The sequence below is a fragment of the Neodiprion pinetum genome, chromosome 2 (assembly GCF_021155775.2).
Source record: "Neodiprion pinetum isolate iyNeoPine1 chromosome 2, iyNeoPine1.2, whole genome shotgun sequence".
Taxonomy (NCBI): Eukaryota; Metazoa; Arthropoda; class Insecta; order Hymenoptera; family Diprionidae; genus Neodiprion; species Neodiprion pinetum.
This window is the reverse complement of record NC_060233.1, coordinates 38,444,371-38,467,708: the sequence shown is the minus strand read 5'-3', so window position 1 is coordinate 38,467,708 and position 23,338 is coordinate 38,444,371. Positions and strand designations below refer to the sequence as shown.

At 38.3% G+C, this 23,338-nt stretch overlaps 2 protein-coding genes across 8 annotated transcripts in view; one reads left to right on the top strand and one right to left on the bottom strand.

Annotated features, from left to right (window-relative positions):
- LOC124213015 (calmodulin) overlaps window positions 1-6,304 on the top strand; it is a 107,879-nt gene extending 101,575 nt beyond the window's left edge. For all 6 annotated transcript variants that reach the window (XM_046613781.2, XM_069133372.1, XM_069133373.1 and 3 more), the window contains 3 exons: window positions 188-323; window positions 681-829; window positions 977-6,304. In XM_046613781.2, coding sequence (XP_046469737.1) covers window positions 188-323; window positions 681-829; window positions 977-1,008 — 317 coding nt within the window. In that variant the 3' untranslated portion in view covers window positions 1,009-6,304. The remainder of the gene's footprint in view (window positions 1-187; window positions 324-680; window positions 830-976) is intronic.
- A 308-nt stretch (window positions 6,305-6,612) lies between these two features.
- ERp44 (Endoplasmic reticulum protein 44) lies at window positions 6,613-12,773 on the bottom strand. 2 transcript variants are annotated; one of them, XM_046613774.2, is made up of 7 exons: window positions 12,541-12,773; window positions 11,959-12,031; window positions 11,393-11,548; window positions 10,834-11,134; window positions 10,204-10,251; window positions 9,155-9,450; window positions 6,613-9,042 (listed from the first exon to the last, which is right to left on the bottom strand). In XM_046613774.2, the coding sequence occupies exons 1-7, from the start codon at window positions 12,595-12,597 to the stop codon at window positions 8,693-8,695; spliced, it is 1,281 nt and encodes a 426-aa protein (XP_046469730.1). In that variant the 5' UTR covers window positions 12,598-12,773; the 3' UTR covers window positions 6,613-8,692. The 2 variants fall into 2 exon arrangements, with proteins under 2 accessions (XP_046469730.1, XP_046469731.1); XM_046613775.2 differs by lacking the exon at window positions 10,204-10,251 and having other exon boundaries at window positions 12,541-12,771.
- Between the last annotated feature and the right edge of the window lie 10,565 nt (window positions 12,774-23,338).

The following is a 23,338-nucleotide window of genomic DNA, read 5'->3' as shown; positions in this document are numbered from 1 at the left end:
TAGCCGCGACCTTGTATAATTCGGGATTCAGGATGGTATGCGAAGACGTAAGACAGAGTCACAGGGTAGCGTCAGCCGCTTTTTCACCCCCTTTTTTTTCTATTCTTCAACTCAGCACGATTCGGATCTGAATTATATACGCAAGTTTAAAATATCGCCTGATCTTGTCTGCTTTTTGCTATTACAGAAACGGAACTGCGGGACATGGTGAACGAGGTGGATCAGGACGGCAATGGAACCATCGAATTCAACGAGTTTCTGCAGATGATGTCGAAAAAAATGAAGGGAGCCGAGGGCGAGGACGAACTGCGCGAGGCGTTCAGGTATGTACAATGCGACGATTGTAATACGATATCAAAAGCTCCATTTTTATCCGAAGCCTCGAAATTGAACTTTCGGAATTTTAAGAACGAAACGCGCGCTTTATTCCAGGGGTCCAAGTTGTAAATACGACCAGGCCAGCTGGTGCAGCCGAATCATGGTTCGCGATCTTTATATCGCGTATACCTTGTACATCATGTTCGTATTAAAAAAAGAATTAATAAATAAATAAAAAACTGGGGTGAAAAAAATATACGCGTGATTTATTCGACGTCGCATATCAGCTGCTAAACAGCCGCTGGACTATTTATTTGTTAATATGTTTGTGAATTTTTTTGACCTGTTCACCTCTGCTACAGGGTATTCGATAAGAACAACGACGGGCTCATTTCGTCGATGGAATTACGACACGTGATGACGAATCTTGGCGAAAAACTCTCGGAAGAAGAGGTTGACGATATGATCAAGGAAGCTGACCTTGACGGTGACGGAATGGTGAACTACGAAGGTGAATATAGCGAGGGGTGAAAAATGTTGCTTGCAAAATTAATGATACCGTACAATATTTTAAAATGTAAGAAACATCGATAGATGCGAAAATTTCAAAGGGTTTGTTTCATTAGTTCTGACGATAAAATGGCTTGTTATTGTTTAGAATTCGTGACAATTCTGACTTCAAAGAATTAGTTTCGGAAAATCGGAAGGAGACCAAAATAGGACCGACTAGAAGACTGCGGTGGGGAGAATAAGGATCAGGACAACGGCATTGGAAAGCGGATCACAAAGAAGCTAGGTTACGGGAGTGAATTTGGTTCAGGATACGAAATTGGCGCTTTGAGAATCACATGACACCGGCGAAAATTCGCGTTGGTATATTATAATAAAAAAAGGACTTCAATCTTACGACGAGTTACGTTCCTGTTTACGATACCTAAATTATCAACACGTTCAATTATACCGTATTTATATTATTACCATACGTTACGATATAACGCAGCCAATTTGTTGCGGGCCTAATGTAAGCGTTCGTTCTAAAATCAAATCGAGTTTTACATTAACATTACCGCCACGGTTTGTGTACACAGAGATGAAAGACCCAAATGATCGATAGGGTTGTAATATAGAATCACGCAAGAGGTGGTTGATCATTTTTCCCACGTAAAGTGTTTTCAACAACAACGCGAAGTATACCGTGCATGCTTTAGACTCGAAAAACGAGAGAGCAGAATTATAAGAGAAAAGAATCGCCCCTCAATTGAAGAAACTTGATTTACTGGAAAATTATCCGTTTTTCAAGGTGACTAAGTTGCCTTGAGAAACAGTTCCGAAAGTTCTAAATCGAATATCGGTCATTTCGCATACACGCATATAGCGACAGGCAATTAGGAGCGTCTGTTTCAGCCATAATATATATATATAATATATATGTATAACGGACGTCTGCAATTGAATTCCTGCACGGCAATTATACTGAAGAATTGATCAATTTTATGTTATATTTGTAACACGCTGTATAGTTAACCTAATTTTATGAATATTATACATATAACGAAGTCCGAGGCGCGTATAATAATGCAGGAAAAGTGTTGAAATGATATTAAATTGTATAATTAAGCTTATATTATATACCGTATAATTTTCGATATACTTATCGTAAGATTTTTAAGCTATATAGTTGATATAGTATATATTATATAATATTGAAAACAAGGTTGCTCCTAAAACAATCAACTGAGCTTCGGTTAGCGTATCAAATACCCTATATAATGCTATATCGTTACGTGATTAAAATTTACAATTATTCACATCGCACGTTTAATACCTTGTACGCCTAATTATCATTACTATCACTATAATTATTGACATAAGTACGTTGATTGCAACTGTAGCAATTTTCCAAAAAAGGGGAAGAAAAGAAATAGAAAATGAAACGAAACGTTGAAGAGCAGAGCGTTATTTTCAAAATTTTAAACTTCTCGTCCTCGGTTATACAGAGTATCTGTAAATTCAGCTAAAACACACGCGTTTGACGAAATTTATTCAATAATATAGATGGGCACATCAACAATGACATCTCTGACATATTCATTGATCCCAGTTTCATCTCGACTATAATTATTCGAACAAAGAATAACATGCGGAAAGGAAAATTATATGTATAACATGTAATTGAATTAATATACGACAGAAAATGTTGTACGTTCTAAATATGCATAAGCGTTTAAGCGTTGGCCCGAATTTACGATCATATTTCAATTCCTTTCAATTTGTTACTATAGGTACATATATGCCGCCATAATTACTACATACATGATACGGATACGATGACAGCATAATTATACCTATATAATTTTTAAGGAATTATTGCTTTCTCAAAAAATATAAATGTATGTATTATAATACGGGGATCCATATCGTATATAATACATCCATACAAATATAACATGGTAAAGAATTGCCAGAGCGTATTACATATACATATATAATACAAACACATACCTTCACGTACATATACACATATAATATATTACCTGTAATGTTGATACTGTTCAAATTTTATATAGATATTAGACAATAATGTGTTGATAGATTTATTTCCAAAACATCTGTACGTAGGTATATAAAATATGTATGTGTACGGCGTTCAATTTTGCCCGATGATATTAATTGTATACCTACTGCATTATGTATGGAAATATCGCCAAGGCGAGATCCTGTTCGGCTAGTTTTGTTGTAGATGCTATTTTACGTTCGTGCAAAGTGAAGAAAAAGAGATATATATTATACAAACAATATTACGTATATTAAGAAGGCCTGAAGCCTTGCATAATTATTAGGTGTAACTACTACGAAGAGAAAAAATGAAAACTAAAAAAGAAATAAGAAAACAATGAGACGAAAAAAAATGAAAATTCTAAGAAACATAAACGATCATAAATCACTCAAATAGTAATTCATAACGTCCCAAAGACAATACCTTAACGGTTTAACCAATTCTATCCAAAGTTTTCCCTCGGTGATCACGATGTGTGTATTATAATGATGCTAACATCATCATATTATTACATGTACCTATAGTGATGTATGTATATTATAATAACACAAAGAAAGAAATATTTCTTTTTTTTTTTTTTTGCAAATCAAAATTTTTTCTTACTGCAATATTTTCTCCGATTTTCGAATAATGGGATAACCGATAAAACATTGTTCCCGAAAACACAAATCTACCGTTTTCAAATGACTGAACTTCGCTTTCAGTGCTTGCCTTTACGAATTTTTCGCTGAATGCAATTTGTTCAGTTGTAGTCTCAGATAAACGGCGACACAGGACGTATCGACGATTCTTATACCACATAATTTGAAACGCTTCGAACTAAGGTTTTCTTGGCCTAAGCATTACGACTTAGTTATAATATTTCGTAACACTGATAATTCAGAAATGTAAAGCATAATTTCACTGTCGCAATCTGACCGAAAAATGTATTTTTATATAGATTGTTGATTGCGAGCGCACGCCGATATTTAACAAATTTTTAGGCATATTTTATGGAATGTGCGTTCAATTGTTACGCGCAATTCTGTAATATCAAGTTCCCTTTTTATTACTGTTATTGGCTATCCATTCATTGTGAGTTATATCGTTATCACGCAGTTATCATACAAAAAATTAATGACGAGTACAGCGTGTCATACATTGAATTCATATTACTATACGGTTTACGGTGTATTCATTATGTATGATTGAGGTCTTCCGTTTTAAATTATATTTTTTATAAAACAGTTGGGCTCGTGTCTCTCGTTTTAACGCGATTCTCAATTCGCCTTTACTGCCAATCACAGCTTTCGAATGCGACACGGCATTATTATTATTTTAAAAATCTGTGGCTAAGTAATTGCAAGGGTCGCAAAACTACTTGCTGATGGGTACAAGTACCGCGACTTTGAAGTCGTTTTGAGGTGTTTATCACAATCACGGAAATATCACGGTGAAAAAAATCATATACGACAAGGTTACCTGAAATTGAATATACCTCAGTGACAATCGAGGAAAACGACAAGGCAATTATACAAGACGGAAGGATGGAGTCAGAAAAAGTGCGAAACGATCCAAGCTCGTCGCGTCATTACAAATAACGCCGAAATCCTGATCAGAAGTTGAATACTATTTACTCGCGTGATTGACAGAGAAAAAAATAAATAAAACGGAATGACATTGTTGTAATTTAAATTCCAGGAACTTGCTTGTCTAATATTAGGTAATAATGATTCGATTATCACGAAAAACTCCACTTCTACGATCGTCGAAAAATATTGGGTACCGCAAGTGTACAACGTTATTTTATAAAATAAAAACACGCTCAAGGCTTCTAATCTGAAATAATTCCTTAGATGAGATTATGCCAAAGCGATTTGAGATTAAATGAGCGAAATAAATTATTGAAAGGAGAGGAATTGGAAAACCAAAAGGAATTATTTAATCATCAAACAGTCGATGACCGACGTAATTGAAAAAAAAAACGACAACAACAACAACAAGGTTTTAATACAACATTAATCAAACAGTATAGTACCTCTATATATATATTTATATATAACATTATGATGAACCAATGATTTTTATTATTATTGTTATTATTATTATTAGCGAATTGATTAATCGTTATGTACTATACAGATGCATAGAATAATAATATAATACATACCTGGCATGTATACCGTTATTGTTGAATGTGAAATTGTATGCTAAGTACGCGAAGCGGTCGTTTGCAAATAGTTTCTCAATATGGCAATTCAATTGACGAGATCATTTGCATAGGCTGAATGCGTTCATACGTATAGGCTTATCATATTTGCGCATGTTATAGACAATATGCAATTCGCGTATATTTGTAATCGATTAGTAAATAAGAGAACGATCATTCATCATAACTGTTTCCGAAAGGAACACCGAGTTTTAAATAATAAATAAAAATTCAAAGAAATATAAATAAATTATTACTGTATGTTTCTATAAATATGTACACTACACAACATGTATGTATATTATACACACAAGTGATTGCATAGTGTTCGGGTAGCTACATACGTACATTTATATACTTGGATAAGCCATGAATAGTTTTTATCGTCAAGAGTAATCGTTTACCACGACATCGGGAATTCAGTATTTAATTATTTGCGTAAAAATTTTATTGACTAAAAAAATCATACTAAATAAACGATCATCTATAGTGATCGGAACAAGTTGTATCAATAATTACCTGTAACTTTGATTTGTTTTTCAACCAAATATGATATCCAAGCACTCGGCTTTGCTTCGCAAAACCGTGTGAATTCTCTAAAAATACTCAAATTGCAGATAGCACGAAAAAAGAAACAGTGTTGTTATCTGGAAGCGTTGATTATATACATGATTTATAATAAGGAAAATTAATCGTTGATTTGATGGGTCATTCCTTCCATTTCGACGATCGCGTAAATACACTAAAATAATGAGTAATAAAATGAAAAAAAAAAAAAAAAAAGTAAATAAGATGGAAATTAATAACAATGCTAAATAATGTTACCTATACATAAATATATTGCGACCGGAACATATGGTGAATGTTGATAAATAATAATTATAATAAGGAAATGTCTTTCATTATTCAATTAATCGAGTACAAGTCACGTAGAAGCGGAACTGTGTAGGTAAATATAATACATATAGGTATGTACACGAATTATATACCATATATGAATCAGCCGGGAAGGCCGACCGCAGGTCTCGTGCTTATGTAAAGGGAGAGACGTAAAAATATCCTAAAAGGTGTAAGCGGAATCAATTTAGCGTTACAAATTCTGAAACTACATAATACCTATATAGTGATAACGGCGCGAAGAAATCGTGCAACGTATATATGAAGTGTATAATTGTTATTCGAAATTGAAACGAAAACGAAATGCATGAGGAAAAAAAAAAAAAAAAAGAAGGGAAAAGTAAGCGCAATATTGCCATGCGGGCGGCAATAAAAAAACAAATATATATGTTATATACAAAATGTATGCATAGAAATATTTATTTATATTTTTACTTCTGAAAGGTTGTAATAACGTTTGTAACGTTACATTTTCTAAAGTAAACATTTAAATAATTATTATATGTCAAAACACGTATGCATGTAGTAATCTACGACGAAACGTGGTCATAATTGCGCAATACGGGGCAAACAGGGTGTCGTGATTTCGGTAGCGAAGAAATGTCGATCACACCTTTGGAATATCATAAAATAGACATTTTTCGACTCTGCAGTAAACGGGGAATCAGCGAAGCTTTGCTTCATCGGAAAATTCGAAATCGCCGCAGAGAAGGCGAGATCCAAACTCGCGAAGTGGAAAAACACGGCAGCCATGACACGCATTAAGCAATGTTTATTGTTTAATGTTAACCTAGATTTCGTGAGCATGTACATCGCCGTTATTCAGCTATTTGCATCAATTTTCATCAATTTATTTTCTCAGGATAAAATCGATCTACGATACGGTCTAGAATTTATTTTATCTGTGATATCGAGGTGTGAACGAATATTCATTTATCAAAAGTGAGATTTAGAGAGAGAAAGAAGGGAATAAAAAATCCGATTCAAACCGCGCAATCAAAACATAAGTGTAACAATTTATTACAGTAAAAGAGAATTTTGCCGAATTCGCATCGTGGTGAAAATAAATGACACGTTTCGTTGTGAGAAGGGTGGTTAAAATTTGATGGAAACATTGGAAGTTCAGGCGAGAGTGAAGCCGTATGTGTGGTGTTCCGTGTATGTAAAACATGTTACGTGTTATTCAATAATGTAAGATTATAGCATGGCATATGTAAAAGAAAATAACATTGCGAAAAAAAAAAAAAAACCCGAAAAATAAGGCGAAAAAAGAAAATGGTGAACGTGCAATATTGCATATGTACATGTATAGAATTATCTCTATAAATACAGCCATTTTATAATGGAATCACCCGAACATCGTTTCTCTCTCTCTCACTTTATCTCTGTTTTTAGAACCCCGCACATTTCCTCCGATTGATTTTTCCAAGTTGTTTACCACTCTCGATATATTGTTATCGTGTGAACGAAAATTATACATCAATACTTTGACTTAGAAGAATTATTTATTATTATAATTGTTATCAATATTAATAACATTCAAGTTATTATCATCATCCAGTGACAGATATATTATTGTGTCAGGGTTGAAATAAAAAAAGAAAAATTTAAATCGAACATCGATCTACCTCTCTACCAATGGAATGCTTGCTCAAACATCCCGGGAAGAATGAAACCTCGCGAAGAGAAGAGGGAAATAACAATTTCAAATTAATCACATACTGTGCTTCATCATTTTCCCGTTGTATAGTTTAGAAAGACCTCGGAAGCGTTTCAAGATCACGTATAGTACAAACACTACGAGTAATTGGTATCAAACTATTAATGTGAATTCTTGGATTAAGTGCTCATTTACATTACGTATTGTATGTTCGTAAAAATGTTTGAATCTTTCTATTTTTCGTTAAATTTATTTTGTTAAAATTTTTTTATTCAATTTTCGTTTGCCTCGCTTTGAATTTCTTAATATATTTTACAATTAATTTACATATTATAGGTTTCACAGAGCCTATAATACTGTTTTCTTACATTTTCTACAAGGTGTTTATTCTTCGTTTAACATAGGTTGTAAACAGTATTGTTTCACCACCAAGTTATCATATTTAAATATGAAAAATGATCCAATTTCTTGATTTACTTTCTTCTTCCATTTCTTCATCATTGTCTTAATTCGCGAATTATTTAAGTAACAATCACAACAAAGCTCATTTTACGTTTTACTATAATCATCAGGCCTAAGAAGCTTACTTTTACAGTGGCAGATAATAATTTCTGTATACATAAACCTATTGTACTATGTATTTGTACAAATTATAGATAATATCTTCAAATGTCGAACCTTTGTGCAAGAATCTGATTAAAACGATTGAAATAAAATAAACTTATCAGGGTAATTGTGTTTTGCGATATGGTGATTTGACAAAATAACGGCTCAGACATAGACGTATTCATCTATCTATTTACATCGCGTGGATTTAGGGTTCATAAAAAAAAAAAAAAAAAAATGGGTGAACTTTGGTGTTATTTTGTTTTCACTTTAGTTGTTTTCCATTTTCATCTTATAAACATTGTAGAGAAACGATAATTACCAACCGTTTTTCCACCTGATATAAAAATTACGAAAAATTCCGTGATCCCTACATCGACCAGCAGTAAACCGTACAACCCTTCAAATCTCACTTACAGATTTAAGCTTCTTTTAAATAATGATTGAAAAAAATTCACAGACATACTTATAGTTCATCTCTTAGTAGAGTGTACCTGTTTTTGCTGGGTGCTAATTTTTTGAAGGTTGATTCTGGGGGTGTAGTTGGTACTTTCACTTGGCCACTTATTTGATTAGTATCCTCCTGATCGGATTGATCAGGACCATAATGAAACTCGCGATGTAATTTTCCAGAGTACAAGTCCTGCAAGAAACTCTTCAGTTTTCCAGGCTGAAATATGTCCTGGAAATTTGGGAACAAATACATGTGTCTAAAACTGTCTATTGCTATCAGCGGCAGATCTGAGGTACTCTTTCCCAGATGATGAAGAGGGTGCGCAAACTTCAGACCGTCAGCTGTCAAGAAATTGATGCTCTCTGGAAAAGTGAAAAAAAAAAAAAACAAAACAAAAAACAAAACAACAAACATTCATTATGTAAAGTGTAGACCAAATTTCGCGCTAAGAAAATTTACTGCAATTTTAATTACGTTTCTCATTAATCAGCGATCCGGAAATAATGTCTTTATAAGCCTTGACACTCTCCGTGTCGTCGGGTTTGTGGAAAAGTATCAGGAACGGCAGACCCTCCTCTGTTAATTCCTCTGCATTCTCAAATGTGATTTCTCTCACTAGCGGGACACATTTTTCTTGTGCCCAGATGTTCAATTCGTCGAAAGTAGTCATACTGCCTTTGTATGTCTCATCGTCGTCGTTTGACAATGCTTTGTCAGATCGGAACACAATTATGGGTTGACCTGGCGGATGCATTGCTGCACTGGCGCTTCTGAAGATAATGATTAAAGGGTTTGCACTTTTTACAGTGTAAAACATTTTTCAACTCAGAAGATTGAATGCAATATATCCAAATACAGCCTTCTACAGTAACATACTGATGATATACGACTTGACTTAAAATTCATTAAGATATTTGCTAAATGAAATTTACTAGTAACGTTAATGATGTTCATAATTTCCTGTTGGTGTAACACAAGGAAAACATAAGAACATGTTACTTCATAATTGCGAATGTTTATATTTATATTTTATCAGGCTTTTCTTGAAGCTGGGATTGATAGCGATTAGTGTTATCTTGAGTTACAAACTACTGCAAGTAAAAGATTGTGGAAAAACCATATAAAAATTAAGAGATACATCACATGATCAAAACGACAAAAAAATGCTTTCACAATCGAGAATATCTCCGAACCAGACCAAAATTTACTTTCAAAACCAATCACACGTGATTTCACTGCTCGTTATCAATCAGATTGGGTTTGAAACTTTTCGCATAATTTTTTACAGGGAGTTAGCGTAACGAAAGGCAATTCAATCCGCAGGCTAAATGCATGGAACTGTTGAAAAAAATCGTATGTTAATCACAGACTGTATCTTTGAACAAAATTAGCTCATACAGGAAACATATATCATAAAATTGGTGTGATACGAAAACATACACAGAAATATAAAGAGGAAGGAGAAGCAATGAGCAATAGCAAATACATACGTACAAATGGTTATGAAATATTATATTACTTACACCAAATTAAAAAGCTGTCCGAATTCACAGCTTTGATTGTAGCAAGGGCTTGTCAGATCAAACAATAACAGTATTATTAATTGAACATCAAAAACAGCGGCGAGAATAAGGTCTTTAGATGATTGTAATGTTTTTGCTAACGAAAAGCAGCACACATATAGACAGACAAACACATCATATAGAGAGGAAATGATGTTACTTGTTTATACTCTCACACAAACATCTACTGTCTGCATACCTGCTAACAAACCTCTCGTTTCCATGTATCTGTCATTATCTCATACAACGATGAAAGCAACAGTTGGATGTTGTAACAAGTTACGATATGCTGTAATCTACACCGTAGACAAAATTGCAATATTCCGTATAAAATAGTGTGACAAACTGCAGAAAACAAATGCATAACTATCATGCTTGCACAAATGTAGGAAAAGCTTCTGCGGCAGAATCAACATCAGTTTGACAAGAAAAAACATATATATATATACAAGATGGTTGCGTGAGTCAACTTTCATCAACGCATTATTTGGATCAGTATTTTCAACTTTAGAACACATCAAGTTTACTAGCGAATACCCTGTATGCAATCATCTACAAAATAAGTCAAAAACTCGTCAAGCATCGACTTACCCAAAGCCGACGTGGAATTGGCAATCATCCTTCAAGTTGGTTGCAACTCTCCTGAACATCTGGTACTCCGGAACATCCTTTCTGTCAAAGTACCCAATAATCATTCTCTTCTTATCGTCGAGTTCATTCAACTCCTTAAGCTCGAAGAATTCTTTGATAGGATCCTCAAGCTGCTTCCTCACAAATTGTACGAATGCTTCTGTCGAACGCTGACCTCTGTATTCTCGCTTCGTCGGCTGCCCATTTCTTATCACTTTCAATGTTGGATACTTTGTGATGTGAAACCTTGATGCAACGGAGGCTAATGAAAAAATACGGTACATTTTATTTAGAAAAGAATTGAAAATCTATTCATTCAAGTAACGTCTTGAAATACTCATAAAATGAACAATAATAAGATTCATACTGCGACATTCTAATTTATTTGGTATGTTTCATACCAAAACCAAAAGATATGTCAAACTGCAGCCACAGTTTTAATATGACGTTGAAAATTTGTTCAAGGAATGGAATTAGCATGGCTGCATTCCAAATTAATCTTTTGTCTCTCCATACTCACATTCAGAGTCACAATCCACTTTTCCCATTACAACTCTCCCAGCGTCGGGAAATTCTGCAGCTACTTTGTCAGCTGCTTCATCGAATATCGGAGCCAGCATACTGCTGAACCGGCACCATTCCGCGTAAAAGTTGATAAAGACTAATTCATTGGATGCTGTAATGAATAAATGAGGATGAAGTGGTGTATATTATGCAGTGGAGTCGTAAGATACGAATTAGAATTCTTAGATACTTTCACATTAGAAATTTCCTGGATACTTCAGACCTGAAAAGTTAAACTTTGGAGCTTTCCTTTGTAATTGCTATTGTTAGTTTTACATATATTGATATTTGGGACTGAGCCACAAAGAATCAATAAATACGAATCTTCAGCATTGGTTGTGAAATTTCATTGGGTAAGACTTGGCAAGAATATGTCTAACAAAGAGACATGTAGTAAAGTTTTAACAATCTATAAATCAACATTTGCCTCGCATTACATTGGCGCATAATACAGTATTGCAATCTAGTTGAGCAAGAAGCTGCCGAGATTATCAATGATATGAAAATAAGATAACATCTTACCTAAAGTCATATCAATGTTACCCTGCGTAAGTGGAACTGCACCGCCATCCACAGGTCTGAACAACAGCTGTACCTATAACATTGAAGACGACAAAATCATTACGACTGTTATTGTAACGAGAAGTTTCTCGTTGCTCAAGTTAAACATAAAATAATTAGGACCGCAAACACTGTGTTCATCGATCGACGATGGGAAGCGATAGGGCCTAAGCAAAAATAGCAAAGACTCGGCATGTCTGCATAAAAATGATATGATAATCAGGTCCAGCCACGTGACCAGCAACCGGTCGAAGCGTAGCTGTATATGCGAAAAGTTTACTGCCGAGCCTGATTTTCAAGGTTAGAATGTGTTTTTAGGTTATGACAGAATGATGACGTTAGACAGTGGAGAAAGACAACCACGACAAAGTAAATAAAGGCATCACTATTGCGACGGGAAATCCGAGATCCTGGAATTGCCAAGAGCTGATCATCGGCCCGGAACCCGGAATTCATGTGACAGCTTCCCATGACTGTTGCATTCCCCGTACCTTTGGCGAGTTAGGGAGAAACCGAGACCCCACATTTTTCATTTTAACTCACCATAAGGCAGGAGAAAAGCGCGAGCGTTGCACTCGTAATATCGCTGAATGCCCACATTATGTTCGCCTAAACTATAACGACATCTAACACCGATTTAACAGACATCGGCGACCGCCAGACACTCGGATGTAAACGTATGTATACTAGCCACCGATGGCGCCGCCTATCGATACTTCGTTCGTTCCGTGTTTAATCAGGTTTCTCTGTTTAATCCACGCTTCGCCGCTTATACCCACGTGCGAGACCTCGAAATGTATCGATCCTGATAGATGGCACGTTGCCGCGCCTGATTCGAGATCCACCGGCCAATCGGAGCCCTGCGATGGCGTCACGTGACCGTGTTCTATTCTGTTTGAAAATCCTCCGTTCCTTTGCCAGTTCGCGAAATGGAAATAACACCGATTTTTGGACATGGAATTGAAATTGTGAAAGTTTAATATTTGGACAGGAGGATATTCTTCGGTGTTCAATAAATTTCGGAACATATAATCGACTCAATTTCTAGCCGAAATCAGATATAATTTTAACGCTGGCTGGACGGGCGCAATTAAATCTGTATTATTCTTTATGCATTATATCGAATTACGATTGAGTAAATGTGAAAACAATATGTAAGGAAAATTGATTTTTAAATCAGGATTCCGAGGGTAGCCGTCTAAAGCGGAGTTAGAAAATTTTGTAGTTTGTAATAAAACTCGCGTGCTTGGGACAGATTAATAATCGTGACTCATTAAACTTCCTTCTCGGTTGCGCAACGGTTGGAATTACTGTGGTTTTTATTGATTACATGTACTTGGATCGGTTATCGTACCCAGTAAATTTTTCCACATATTTTTCAATATTCTTACGCGATACTGTACTGTTGAAAATGTTACAGTAAGACAAATAAATTATGTTTAAAATCGTCTAAAGTGCGCAAACAAATCTTTCATTATTTAAGGTACTTCGCAAAATTTCGAATCTCAATATTCGTGGTGGGAGAAGAATTTTTTCCGGTCAAAAGTATGTGATTTATATATGAATCGCGAGCTATAAACAAATGAAACTTCCTTTAACTTAAATTTAAACTTTCCTTTTTGAAATAAATAAATATTCGCAATGATCAAACATTAGCAGCGGTACGCTGGAAATTTTCTGCCAAAAGTTCGTTGCGCATATATTTTCATCGCAGGAGTTTGAAATTTATTTTCAGAATACGCACTAACATAATTTAAATTTTGCTGCAAGGAATTTGTGATAACATATTTTTTATTCATTTCAAAAACAAAAATCTCGCTATTATCGAAATTTCATCCGAGTCCCTCCTTAACTCTTACAAACCGACAGGAAATGACGGTTTCAGCGAAAGATTTATTGAAAGTAACCAGGAGAACCCGTTAAAGGGTTAGGTTAAAGGTGCAACAAAAGCGTCATTGCTCCTTAATGTTCGAATAAAGGAGAGCTTATTGGGGAAAGAGTGTAGCGACAAAAGGTCCAACTCACAGTCAGGTGTGCAGCTTCACGTCGCGAGTAGCTGCACATATAATGCAGCATGGAGAGTTCGTTGCTTATAGACAGGTCCGGATTAAGGGTGCACGAAACCTAAGGCTGCTCTACAAAAAAAGGCCGAATATCTGTCCTGCAAGATGGTCCGATCGGTTGGAAATTTAAAAAATGCAGAAAGAAAATTAAATCGACTAAGGTTGAGAAAAACGTTTTATTATAATATTTCTCTTATGTAATTAAGTTTTGTATATAATAGTATTGTACATTTTGTATTACCTTATAGTTTTTTTCGCGCCTTAAGGCTGGCAAAATCGTCTTTTGCATTTTCGAAATCTGAATCACGAGCGATTTCACTCTCTATGCTCAACAAATGTGAATCATTTAAATTTTCTTGTCATATTATGGAAAAATGAGCAGTTTACGGTAATTTGTAAATCTATGAACTGTATGTAGGAAATTCTTCCGAATCGGATTGCAGTGAGACATTGATATTCATACGAGCCTTTATTGGTTAAAGATTAGGAGTTGAAATACCCGAGTTTTTGAAAATCCAGGTACAATTTAAAAAAATTTGATGTTGTGAAATGAAGAGCCGAAAATCTCGAAGGCCTAAAGCTATAGCGTTTCTATAAGCCTTACGGTTACTACGAGCCTGCTTATAAACATAGTTCTGCCATACACCATGGCTCGGTTCATGGAGATATTCAGGATACCTACTGTATTGCGCTGCAGTTAATCTCCTTTGAAACGCACTCACTGTAAAGGGTTCAACAATAATTTACGGCTAGAAGAACTGGAAGTATTTCTAAGACGTGAAGAACTGCGCACTCGGTATTTACACTCGTAATCCGTCGATAAGCCGTAATTTACAACAAAATCCAATTTCCCGATGTTTATTTTACGGATTAGAACTTTTCTGCCACCTAGCGTCTCGCAATAAAATGTCCCCGAAAATCTTGCATGGATCTATACGATAAAATTTCACGAGAAATGCGTTGGTAGCCTAGGTATTCCCCACAAAAAAAAAAAAACGGAAAAATAAGAAAACGAAAAGATGAGCTACCATTAAAACCGGAGCAAAAATCGTTCGGCTATACGAGACACATAAAAACAACTTTTATGTATTCTAATTTGTGCCTACACGTGTTTGCCCCTTAAAAAAAATAAAGAAATAAAAATGAAAAACGAGGCTAACGTGTGAGACACGCAGGCAGCGACGCGTATGAATCCTGACCCTGTAAACTTCTGCGAATAGCTTTTTCAGCCGAATCACCGAATGTCAGACGAATCTTTCGTTCGAAGTTAGCACAGCCCGATTATGTTGCTCGATCTACGAGTATACCTAAAAGTCGGTAATTTAAAGAGGGCCTCGAACCCCGGGGGGTGAACTTTGAACGCGCCGATGTCAATCCATCCTCTGGACCACGCGCCCTGCTGCAACCAACTGACCGGTCAGTTTTTTTCCAATCTCAAAAAATGCCATCTTCGTAGGCGTCTGTGTGAAGGTATAGAAATAATCTTGCTGTTGAGAAAGAAAAGAGCTTGACTTTTTCTTTAAATCAATTCTGAGACATCAAGTTTTTGGGTCCTCAACGTCGACAAAAAATTCAGACTAACCCTTATTGATTTTTGACAAAATCTTGATCGATTTTGAAAAACTCGAACATCGTGTCTCTGCCACTCGCAATTTACATTATCTAATTGCGGTAACCGATGATAAGTGACTTTCGTGATTTCGACAAATTTGACTAGCCTTTATTCGCTAAATAGAATCGATATAAAACTGTGCGAAACAATGTATTTACGTCTATTGCTTCATTGTTCTGACAATATCATGCAACAAGTTTTATTTTGTCAAAGTGACGAGATCGCTATCGCAATTTCTTACAAACAATTGTATATCTATAAAAACTTTTCGGTGAAATATATGTAAAAATTGATTGTCTTAATGAAAGCATAATTTTTGGACGGACAATTGGAATTGAAATTTGAAAATTTCTCCCGAAGTCCTCGCTTTCTGACGACGATCGTCAAGGATGAAGATTCCGACCGCAAAGCGCGACAAGAAGATCATTCCCGGTCCGTGACTCGAGGGGATCCGAGCTAGCCATCATCCAGGATCGTAGGCCACTTAAACATCAGGATTCTTTGTTCGACACTGGTTCTGCCTTTGACAGGCCGCCCGCTACACGGAAAATGTTGACATAAATATCATTTATATATCCTAGGATCCCGGGGCCCGTGGGTCCCCCGTGGGTCCTGGGGGTCCAGCGATTCTGTTGTGACGTTAATTCCCTTCCTCGTGAACAGATGAAATGGTAAATCACAACGAGTTTCGGCTATAAAATTTGACTCAGGTGTAAAACCTCACCGTGTGCATCGCTGCAACCGACGAGGGTCAAAACTCGCCGGGACTGCCGGAGTCCTCGTATAGTTAAATCACGCGATTATACGGAATTCCTTTTCCCGGAGAAAATTTATAAAATCGTAAACCGCGTCGAAATGACCCTAAGCCTTCGGATTGTCCGTCAGAATTACATCACTCATCCTCGCATCTCTTCCTCACCTAACTCTAATTATACGCCATCATTTTTCTCCTCGGATTAACATTACCATTATTATTACTATTGTATTTTATCAGGGAAAACTTTTGCTAAAATTTTTATTAACAAACATTTTACCACCTAGACTGAGAGAAGTAAGTCATTGAATCAATCAACCGAGTTGTCGCGGACGGCGACGTGAATGTTCATCAGTGTCGAGTCAAGATCTGTTGATCTGATAAAATGTTTAGTTGATTTCAATTAAATTTACCTTCAGTTAATTCAATGAGTTATTTCGCTCGGTGTACTCGAGTAATTTCAGAAAGTCGGAATACAAATATGTATAAATACACCAAAAATTCCCATAAATTCCCATTCTTCGTGAGAAAACGCGAAGAAAAAGTGAATGAAAAAAAGATCGGGCATCAATTTCGCAGTTGCACTTGTCGATAGTCGGCGCAGTGTTGTGTCGTACCTGCAGTTGCACAACGGGCACACATGCATTTATCCAATTGATCGCGTAGCCGACCGGGCGTTGAATGGTTCGGCGGATTCTTTGACACTGGACACAGTGGGTGTGCGGCATGACCTTACGCTTATGCTCCCTGCATGGTTGTGTGTATAATGTGCGGGGGCAGCTAAACGGACGGAGGCAAAAGAGTCCTGCCGGTCTCTGGGTGATTCGACAAACGAAGCTGTTGAAAGATAAAACCACACAATGCGCCCCAGGACTCGTTCCTTAACTCAGGACAAACGCCGCGGCCAATCTCATTTCTTCGAATAACGCGCTATGGGAGTCTTGGACCTTTTCGGTATTCGGGGCTCAGCGTGAACCTGCCCCTCGAGTCCGAGCTTTGACTTTTCCCCATGTCCTTTTACGAAGACTTTCAGTGCTCGAAGTGGTTAAAGTGAAAAAATCGTTCAGATACTTGTTGCAATTTCTGCATGATACATTTTTATACTTTCAATATATTTGAGAGTCTCTAACGATTCGAATATACCCGCTAAATAATCAAAGCAAGGACTGATGAGAATTTGACTTATGGAGTTAGACGCGTGGTATGATTCTTTACTAGCTACACTTATCTTCGTAAGATGCATCTTCTGCCAAGAACTCTCTTCAGAGAAAAACGTACTGAAATTTTAGTCTCTCGGTATTCTATAGGTTTATTCTGAGCAATTAGACTGCGATAATAATTTTAACCATTATTACGTATCGACCCAGAGAGAGTGAAACAACTATAAAACTTGTTTGAGTGATCTTCGATAATGCAAAAAGAGGAATTTAGCATTCTGACGAACATGTTGCCATCGTTAACATCAACCTACGAAGATGTTCATTAACTGGTTACCAAAAGTCGAGTAACCAAAAGACATACATTCAAAACAAAAAAAGTGAACACTTCAACAAAAATATAAAAGTTAAAGAAAGAGTATCGAAAGAGAAAAAAGAAAATAAATAAATCAAAATCTAAGAGACAATTTTAGCGATGAAAAGACAATTTAAATTTACAATTACGACATTATACACCTGTTAAAAAAAAAAATAATCCACGTATGGATTGAATGAATGATGGAATGGACGAACGAATAAATCTGAAAAAAGTAATGAGGGCTAATGTTCTATACATGTTTGATATAATATAAAAAGATACAGTTACTATGTTCATTATACATACTAAAACATGTGTATAATTTATCCTCAAACAAACTGATTAAGATATTTCATTAAAGCCCGAGTCACTCGGTTTTTATTTTATCCCCCTGAATGTACGTTGAATGAAATACCCGATTGAATAACTTATTTCACCTCGACCAAAACGCAACAGCCTTTGCCGATACTTGTTGAATCCCAATAGCAAACATCCATTTCGTCGGAAAGAAGAAACCAACAGAAAAAAAAAAAAAACTTTTGCCAAATCATCACCACTCTATTTCTTAGCCGGCAGTTCACGACTTGTTTGTTTTTCTACTCCAAAGTAAATGACCGAGCGAATAATGCCCGTGTGTCTGTATGTGTTTTGCAAAGAATATATATACATATATATATCTCATACCGGTTGAACCACTTACACACATTTTAAACGGGTGATTAATGACGACTCTTTACTCCGAGAAATGCAGGTCTATACATTGACGTGGTTGCCCAATTAATTGGTACATATTACACGGAGAGAAATTTAAGATTCGAAGATGCCACTGAGTTTTCTGTATCACAGACACACGTGTTAGTTTTGATTGAAAATATTTGTAATAAGTAAAATTTCTTTCGACAGTTGAAAGATTTCGTTACCAGCAAGTAATTCGCAGGCTTATAATTGGATTGAATCTTGATAATTACCTCCGCGCGGCTGTCGGCGAAACCGCGGATAGGAAAAAAGCTGAATATAGTCCGAGTTTGGTATCAAATATTTTTACGGTTTTACCTGGAACGTCGTGGGCTATTTTCTAGGAGAAGCAATTATCAATTTTAATTTCGTTCAGGCTTGACATGGGATACGGACACGTGTTTGATCAGTCCGACCTTGCGGTCTCACCGCGTAGCCGGGCCCATCGGCGGCGGACCTCGGACCCTGCAGCCCGGAGTCTGTGTTCCTGGAGGCTGACACACAAATCATATCCTAGGCTCGGATGTATCCTTGTGCCTACCCGCCGCCGGAGAGAAATCCGAAACACCCTCGCAACAAAAGCGTTAACCGCCACTGCAGCAACGTCCGTTAAAACAAAGAGGTCCGGTAGTAATTAAACCTGCCCCGCCGATGAGCCCTTGGGGCACAACGCCGTTCCTCGTCCTTTCGCCTTCCCTTCCCAGCATCCCTCCTGTAGTCATTTTTTCGAGCCTTATTTGGGTGAATATCAGACGCTACTCAAGCGGCGAAAAGACGGCAACCGCGTTACCGAAACTGAGAAGTGAAATCGAACGTGACTCTGCATGGAATGTTTTCCGTCGCCAGATGCAGTTTTTTTTTTGACATTTCGGGTTACACCGATATTTGCAGGCAGGCGTACGTTTTGACTTGATGCTTAGTAGGGAGCTGGGCGTGTTGTTTTAGAAATTCGCCTGCACTTCTCACCGCTAAAGTCAACTTCCCTAGCAGCGGGGGGTGCGGGTACCTATTCTTTAGGGATCGACTTTTCGAGGAGGATTACCGTCTCTGCGCTCCGGGAAAAAAATTATTCACGTTTACGTAGATCGGTGTAAAGACGCACGCTGCAGAGGGTAGATTATAGATAATAACTGACCGACGGGATTCAGAAATTTCCTCGAAGGCGGTGGAAGAACTCTGACTTCTTGATCCTGTGCGAAGTGTAGAAGACAGTCTTCGAGCTACGGTCTAGAAAAGTATGTTACCGACATCTGTAAACTGCGTCCTTGGGGAAATTCGGGCACTTTTCATCCACGTGCACAGCTACACAGAAATGTGCGGTCTTTCCAGCCTGGAGACATGGTCCTACAACCATGTTTACGTGAAACGGTAATCCGGATAACCGCTGCAGTCTTCGACAAAATTTTCTTTCCGTATAAATTCACGTTGCTTCGTCGCTGCGTCAGCTGCATGTCGCATGACTTGCACTGCAACGGCCGGTAATATGCGGAGATGCATAATGCATTCGACAATTAGTTTCTTAATCCGCTGCTCGGCTAATTGTGTTCAGACGTTCGAAAAATCCGTTGAGTGATGGGCTGTTGTGTGCGTTTTATTCATGGACTTCCGGTTTTTGTGGGGGAAATAAAAAGAGCGTTGAGGCAGACTGAGGGAACTGGGAAAAGTCAGGAATTACGACATACCGAAAGAATTTAACCACTGAATTTATCCGGGTTCTTGCATATTCAAATTCCGACCGTTTGTCTACCTAGGGAGTCCAAAGGGTTAGTGCTAGGAAGGGTGTACTGGAAGATCATGTCAGTGTCAATGAAGCATTGGGTCCTAGACTTAAGAGGGCACAGTGCAATGGTTGTCACGGAGGATAACCCCGAAACGTAGGTACGCCAAAAGGGAATGAAATCCGACCGTCGCATTTAAACGGCACGTAAATCGGGCTGAGAAAAGTACTCGCTACTGGGTGGTGGCCAAACGTTGGTTGCGGTTAAGCCAATTACGAGTGAATACATGTGGTCAAAATTGAGCGGACGTAATAGCGCTCTGTCTCACCGATTAGTCACCGGGATTATAAGCTTAATAGATAATCTTCGTCATCTTAACTTGTTTTCAAACTCCGAGTCGAGTTTTGAGAGAAGTGCCATCCCTACCTTTACAATCTCATTTGTATACGCCTGAGCTCCTCGCCGTAGATTTTGTAATCTTTGAAAACAATATCGGAGATCCCATCGTTACTGGTTCAGGGATTAATGGAAACCGGGATGTCGAACACATGCTTGACACGTGGCTTCAATCGTCGCCAGAGGCAGGAACGATTACGCGAAACGTGAAAACGTGAACAAGGTTCATTCCTTTGAAAGATTTCTGGCGAACGCGAAAAGTTGAGCAACAATGTTCCACGTCTGCACGCTGGATGGATGACTTTGGAGTCTTTTGCAGATCGGGGGCGGAATGCGAGTGTAGTCCATGGTAACGGGTGTGTAGGAATCGCGGACAAAAGTTGGTTGTGTAATAGTGTTACGTCACAATACGCCGGTACTCTTTGACCGGCGAATTCTCACGCGGGGCTTGCGGCTTCTACCATAACGCAAAAGGCACCCCAGCTGCCGGCTAGCTTTTTATATCTCTTCGGAGCGCCGCTGATCGCGATCCTGCCAAAACCTCTTGTTCGACAGAGAAATATAGGAGACGCGCAACAGGTAGTGACGCAGACACATCACCTTCCAAAGGGTTCCTCTTCTCACTCTCCCCTGAATTCGGCACCTCGTCTCTGATGCTTCCGACACCTTCTGAACAATTGTTGTATAAAGAAAGGAGAGAAGAGGAAGCAAAAAAACACTTCGAAGCCAGATCCGATCATCCGTCGTGAATCGGACAATCTTCTCGAAGATGGTGTTATATTAATAATCTCTTCCGCGGAGATCGTAATTGATACAACGCGAGTAATCGCGGAGCTCGAAGCGTGAAAGCGTGTAAGGGGTCGAAACGTCGAAAGCAAACAAAATTTTAGCCATGCTTTGTTCCCGGTGTCCAAGTTCAATCGCGGCTGGTCTTTGTCTATAAAGACCGGGTAACAAATGAGCACTGGGCGCCATTGTTCGCAGACCCGAGGCTCGCGGTTGCTCGTCGGCTTGGTATCCGACATAACCAACACCGAAGACCTATGCTAGGCTCGACTGCTTCCCCAAAAAATGATTAATGACGCGTAAGCGTCCGCAGAGTCGGTCGGGTCCGTCCATCCGTGTTCCCGCTCAGCGTCCCCCGGGCCATTCGAGTCATCCTGAAATGCCTGCACGCAAATGACGCGAGAAAACGACGCCGATTAACTCAAGAGTTGTAATTAGGCACCGCTGATTACCGATTCAATTAATATCCTCCCCCTTCTTCCTACTCCTACCGCGAGAAGCGTTGGGCCAAATGTGCCACGCATCAACACTTGTCTAAGTCTTCAGGCATTTGCCTGATAATTGTCCAAAGTCCGAGAGCGGTGATTCAGTCGTTTTCTAAACATCTGCAGCCCCGTCATTCTCCTGATTCCATGCAATTTCCATCGACTTGTGGTGATCGTTCGATATATTTTGTTCACCTCTGGATCAAGGAAACTGCACCGTTCTCGTATCGGCCAAATTACACTCATCCACCAGTTGTAATCTTCTGTTTACGACGTGCTAATCCCAGTTTAACCCGATTAACCGTACCTACAGGTTTCGACTACCGCTGGTCTGGGATTATATTCAGTGAGGGTACACCCTACCCGCCAGAGTTTTGGGTGCAGAAAAGTAGATTACAGGTACGTAAATAAGGCAGATATCACGTGAGCGACGGGCATTTCCAGCGTGCTCATCCTCAGTCAGATCCGTTTAATCCTCGGCTTATGACCGACGTCTTCTGCCTGCAGAGGAGTTCAGCCGTGGGCAGCTTTGGAAATCTGACGTTCGTATAAGGCAGCGTGTGAAAACTCGAAACTGCACAGATTCGCTCCATTAGCCTTTACACTTCGGAGCTAAGCGATAGTTGTGCAGGGTCCCATTGTTCGATTGTATGGCTTTCTATGTAGTCAGGGTGCTTAGCGTCTTCTTGTGCAGATTCGGGTCAGCTTAGGCCACATTTGGGACTTCAAAAATGCTGCGAACAGGAATTCGCGCTTCACTTTTTACCTCGGCTTTTAACGAAATTCACGCACCTTCAGCAATCTCGGTGTAACCTGAAGTGTTCGCATGCTTTTCTAAAATCGCTCGAGAAATACATCGGGCGGAAAAAACAACCGAAATATCAACCGCGTCCCGACAGCGACCTTACTGGGAACGTGGCAGGTCATGGTGCATCATTGAGCAGATTAGTGTCCGTACAAGTTCTTCAAAGGTTGGCGCTGCGAGATAGTCGTGTGAGCTGGCGGTGTAGTCCACCTGATCCTTGCTCAGGTTGCCTATCCGAGGTAAGGGATGCTCCTCTGGCTGCTAGACGGTGCAGGTGGCGAACCCGGGTCTCGGATCCCATAAAGAAGGAAATCTATCGCGATGGGAGCGTATAAACGTCTGCCGATTTCTTTAAAAGAGAAACTATAAACGTTTTTGAGTTACGATTGACGAGAGGATATCTCCTTTCCATTGTAAGCAAGGGAGCTCGTTATTACCCCGACAATTCTCAAACATCCCCGAGGATAACCAT

Coding starts and splice junctions, on each gene's coding strand:
- ERp44 (XM_046613774.2), bottom strand. CDS start 12,597: ATGTGGGCATTCAGCGATATTACGAGTGCAACGCTCGCGCTTTTCTCC. Junction 10,252..10,833: donor CAATTCCACGTCGGCTTTGG/GTAAGTCGATGC, acceptor TGATCTGACAAG/CCCTTGCTACAATCAAAGCT. Junction 9,451..10,203: donor GGACAGCTTTTTAATTTGGT/GTAAGTAATATA, acceptor CATTATCTTCAG/AAGCGCCAGTGCAGCAATGC.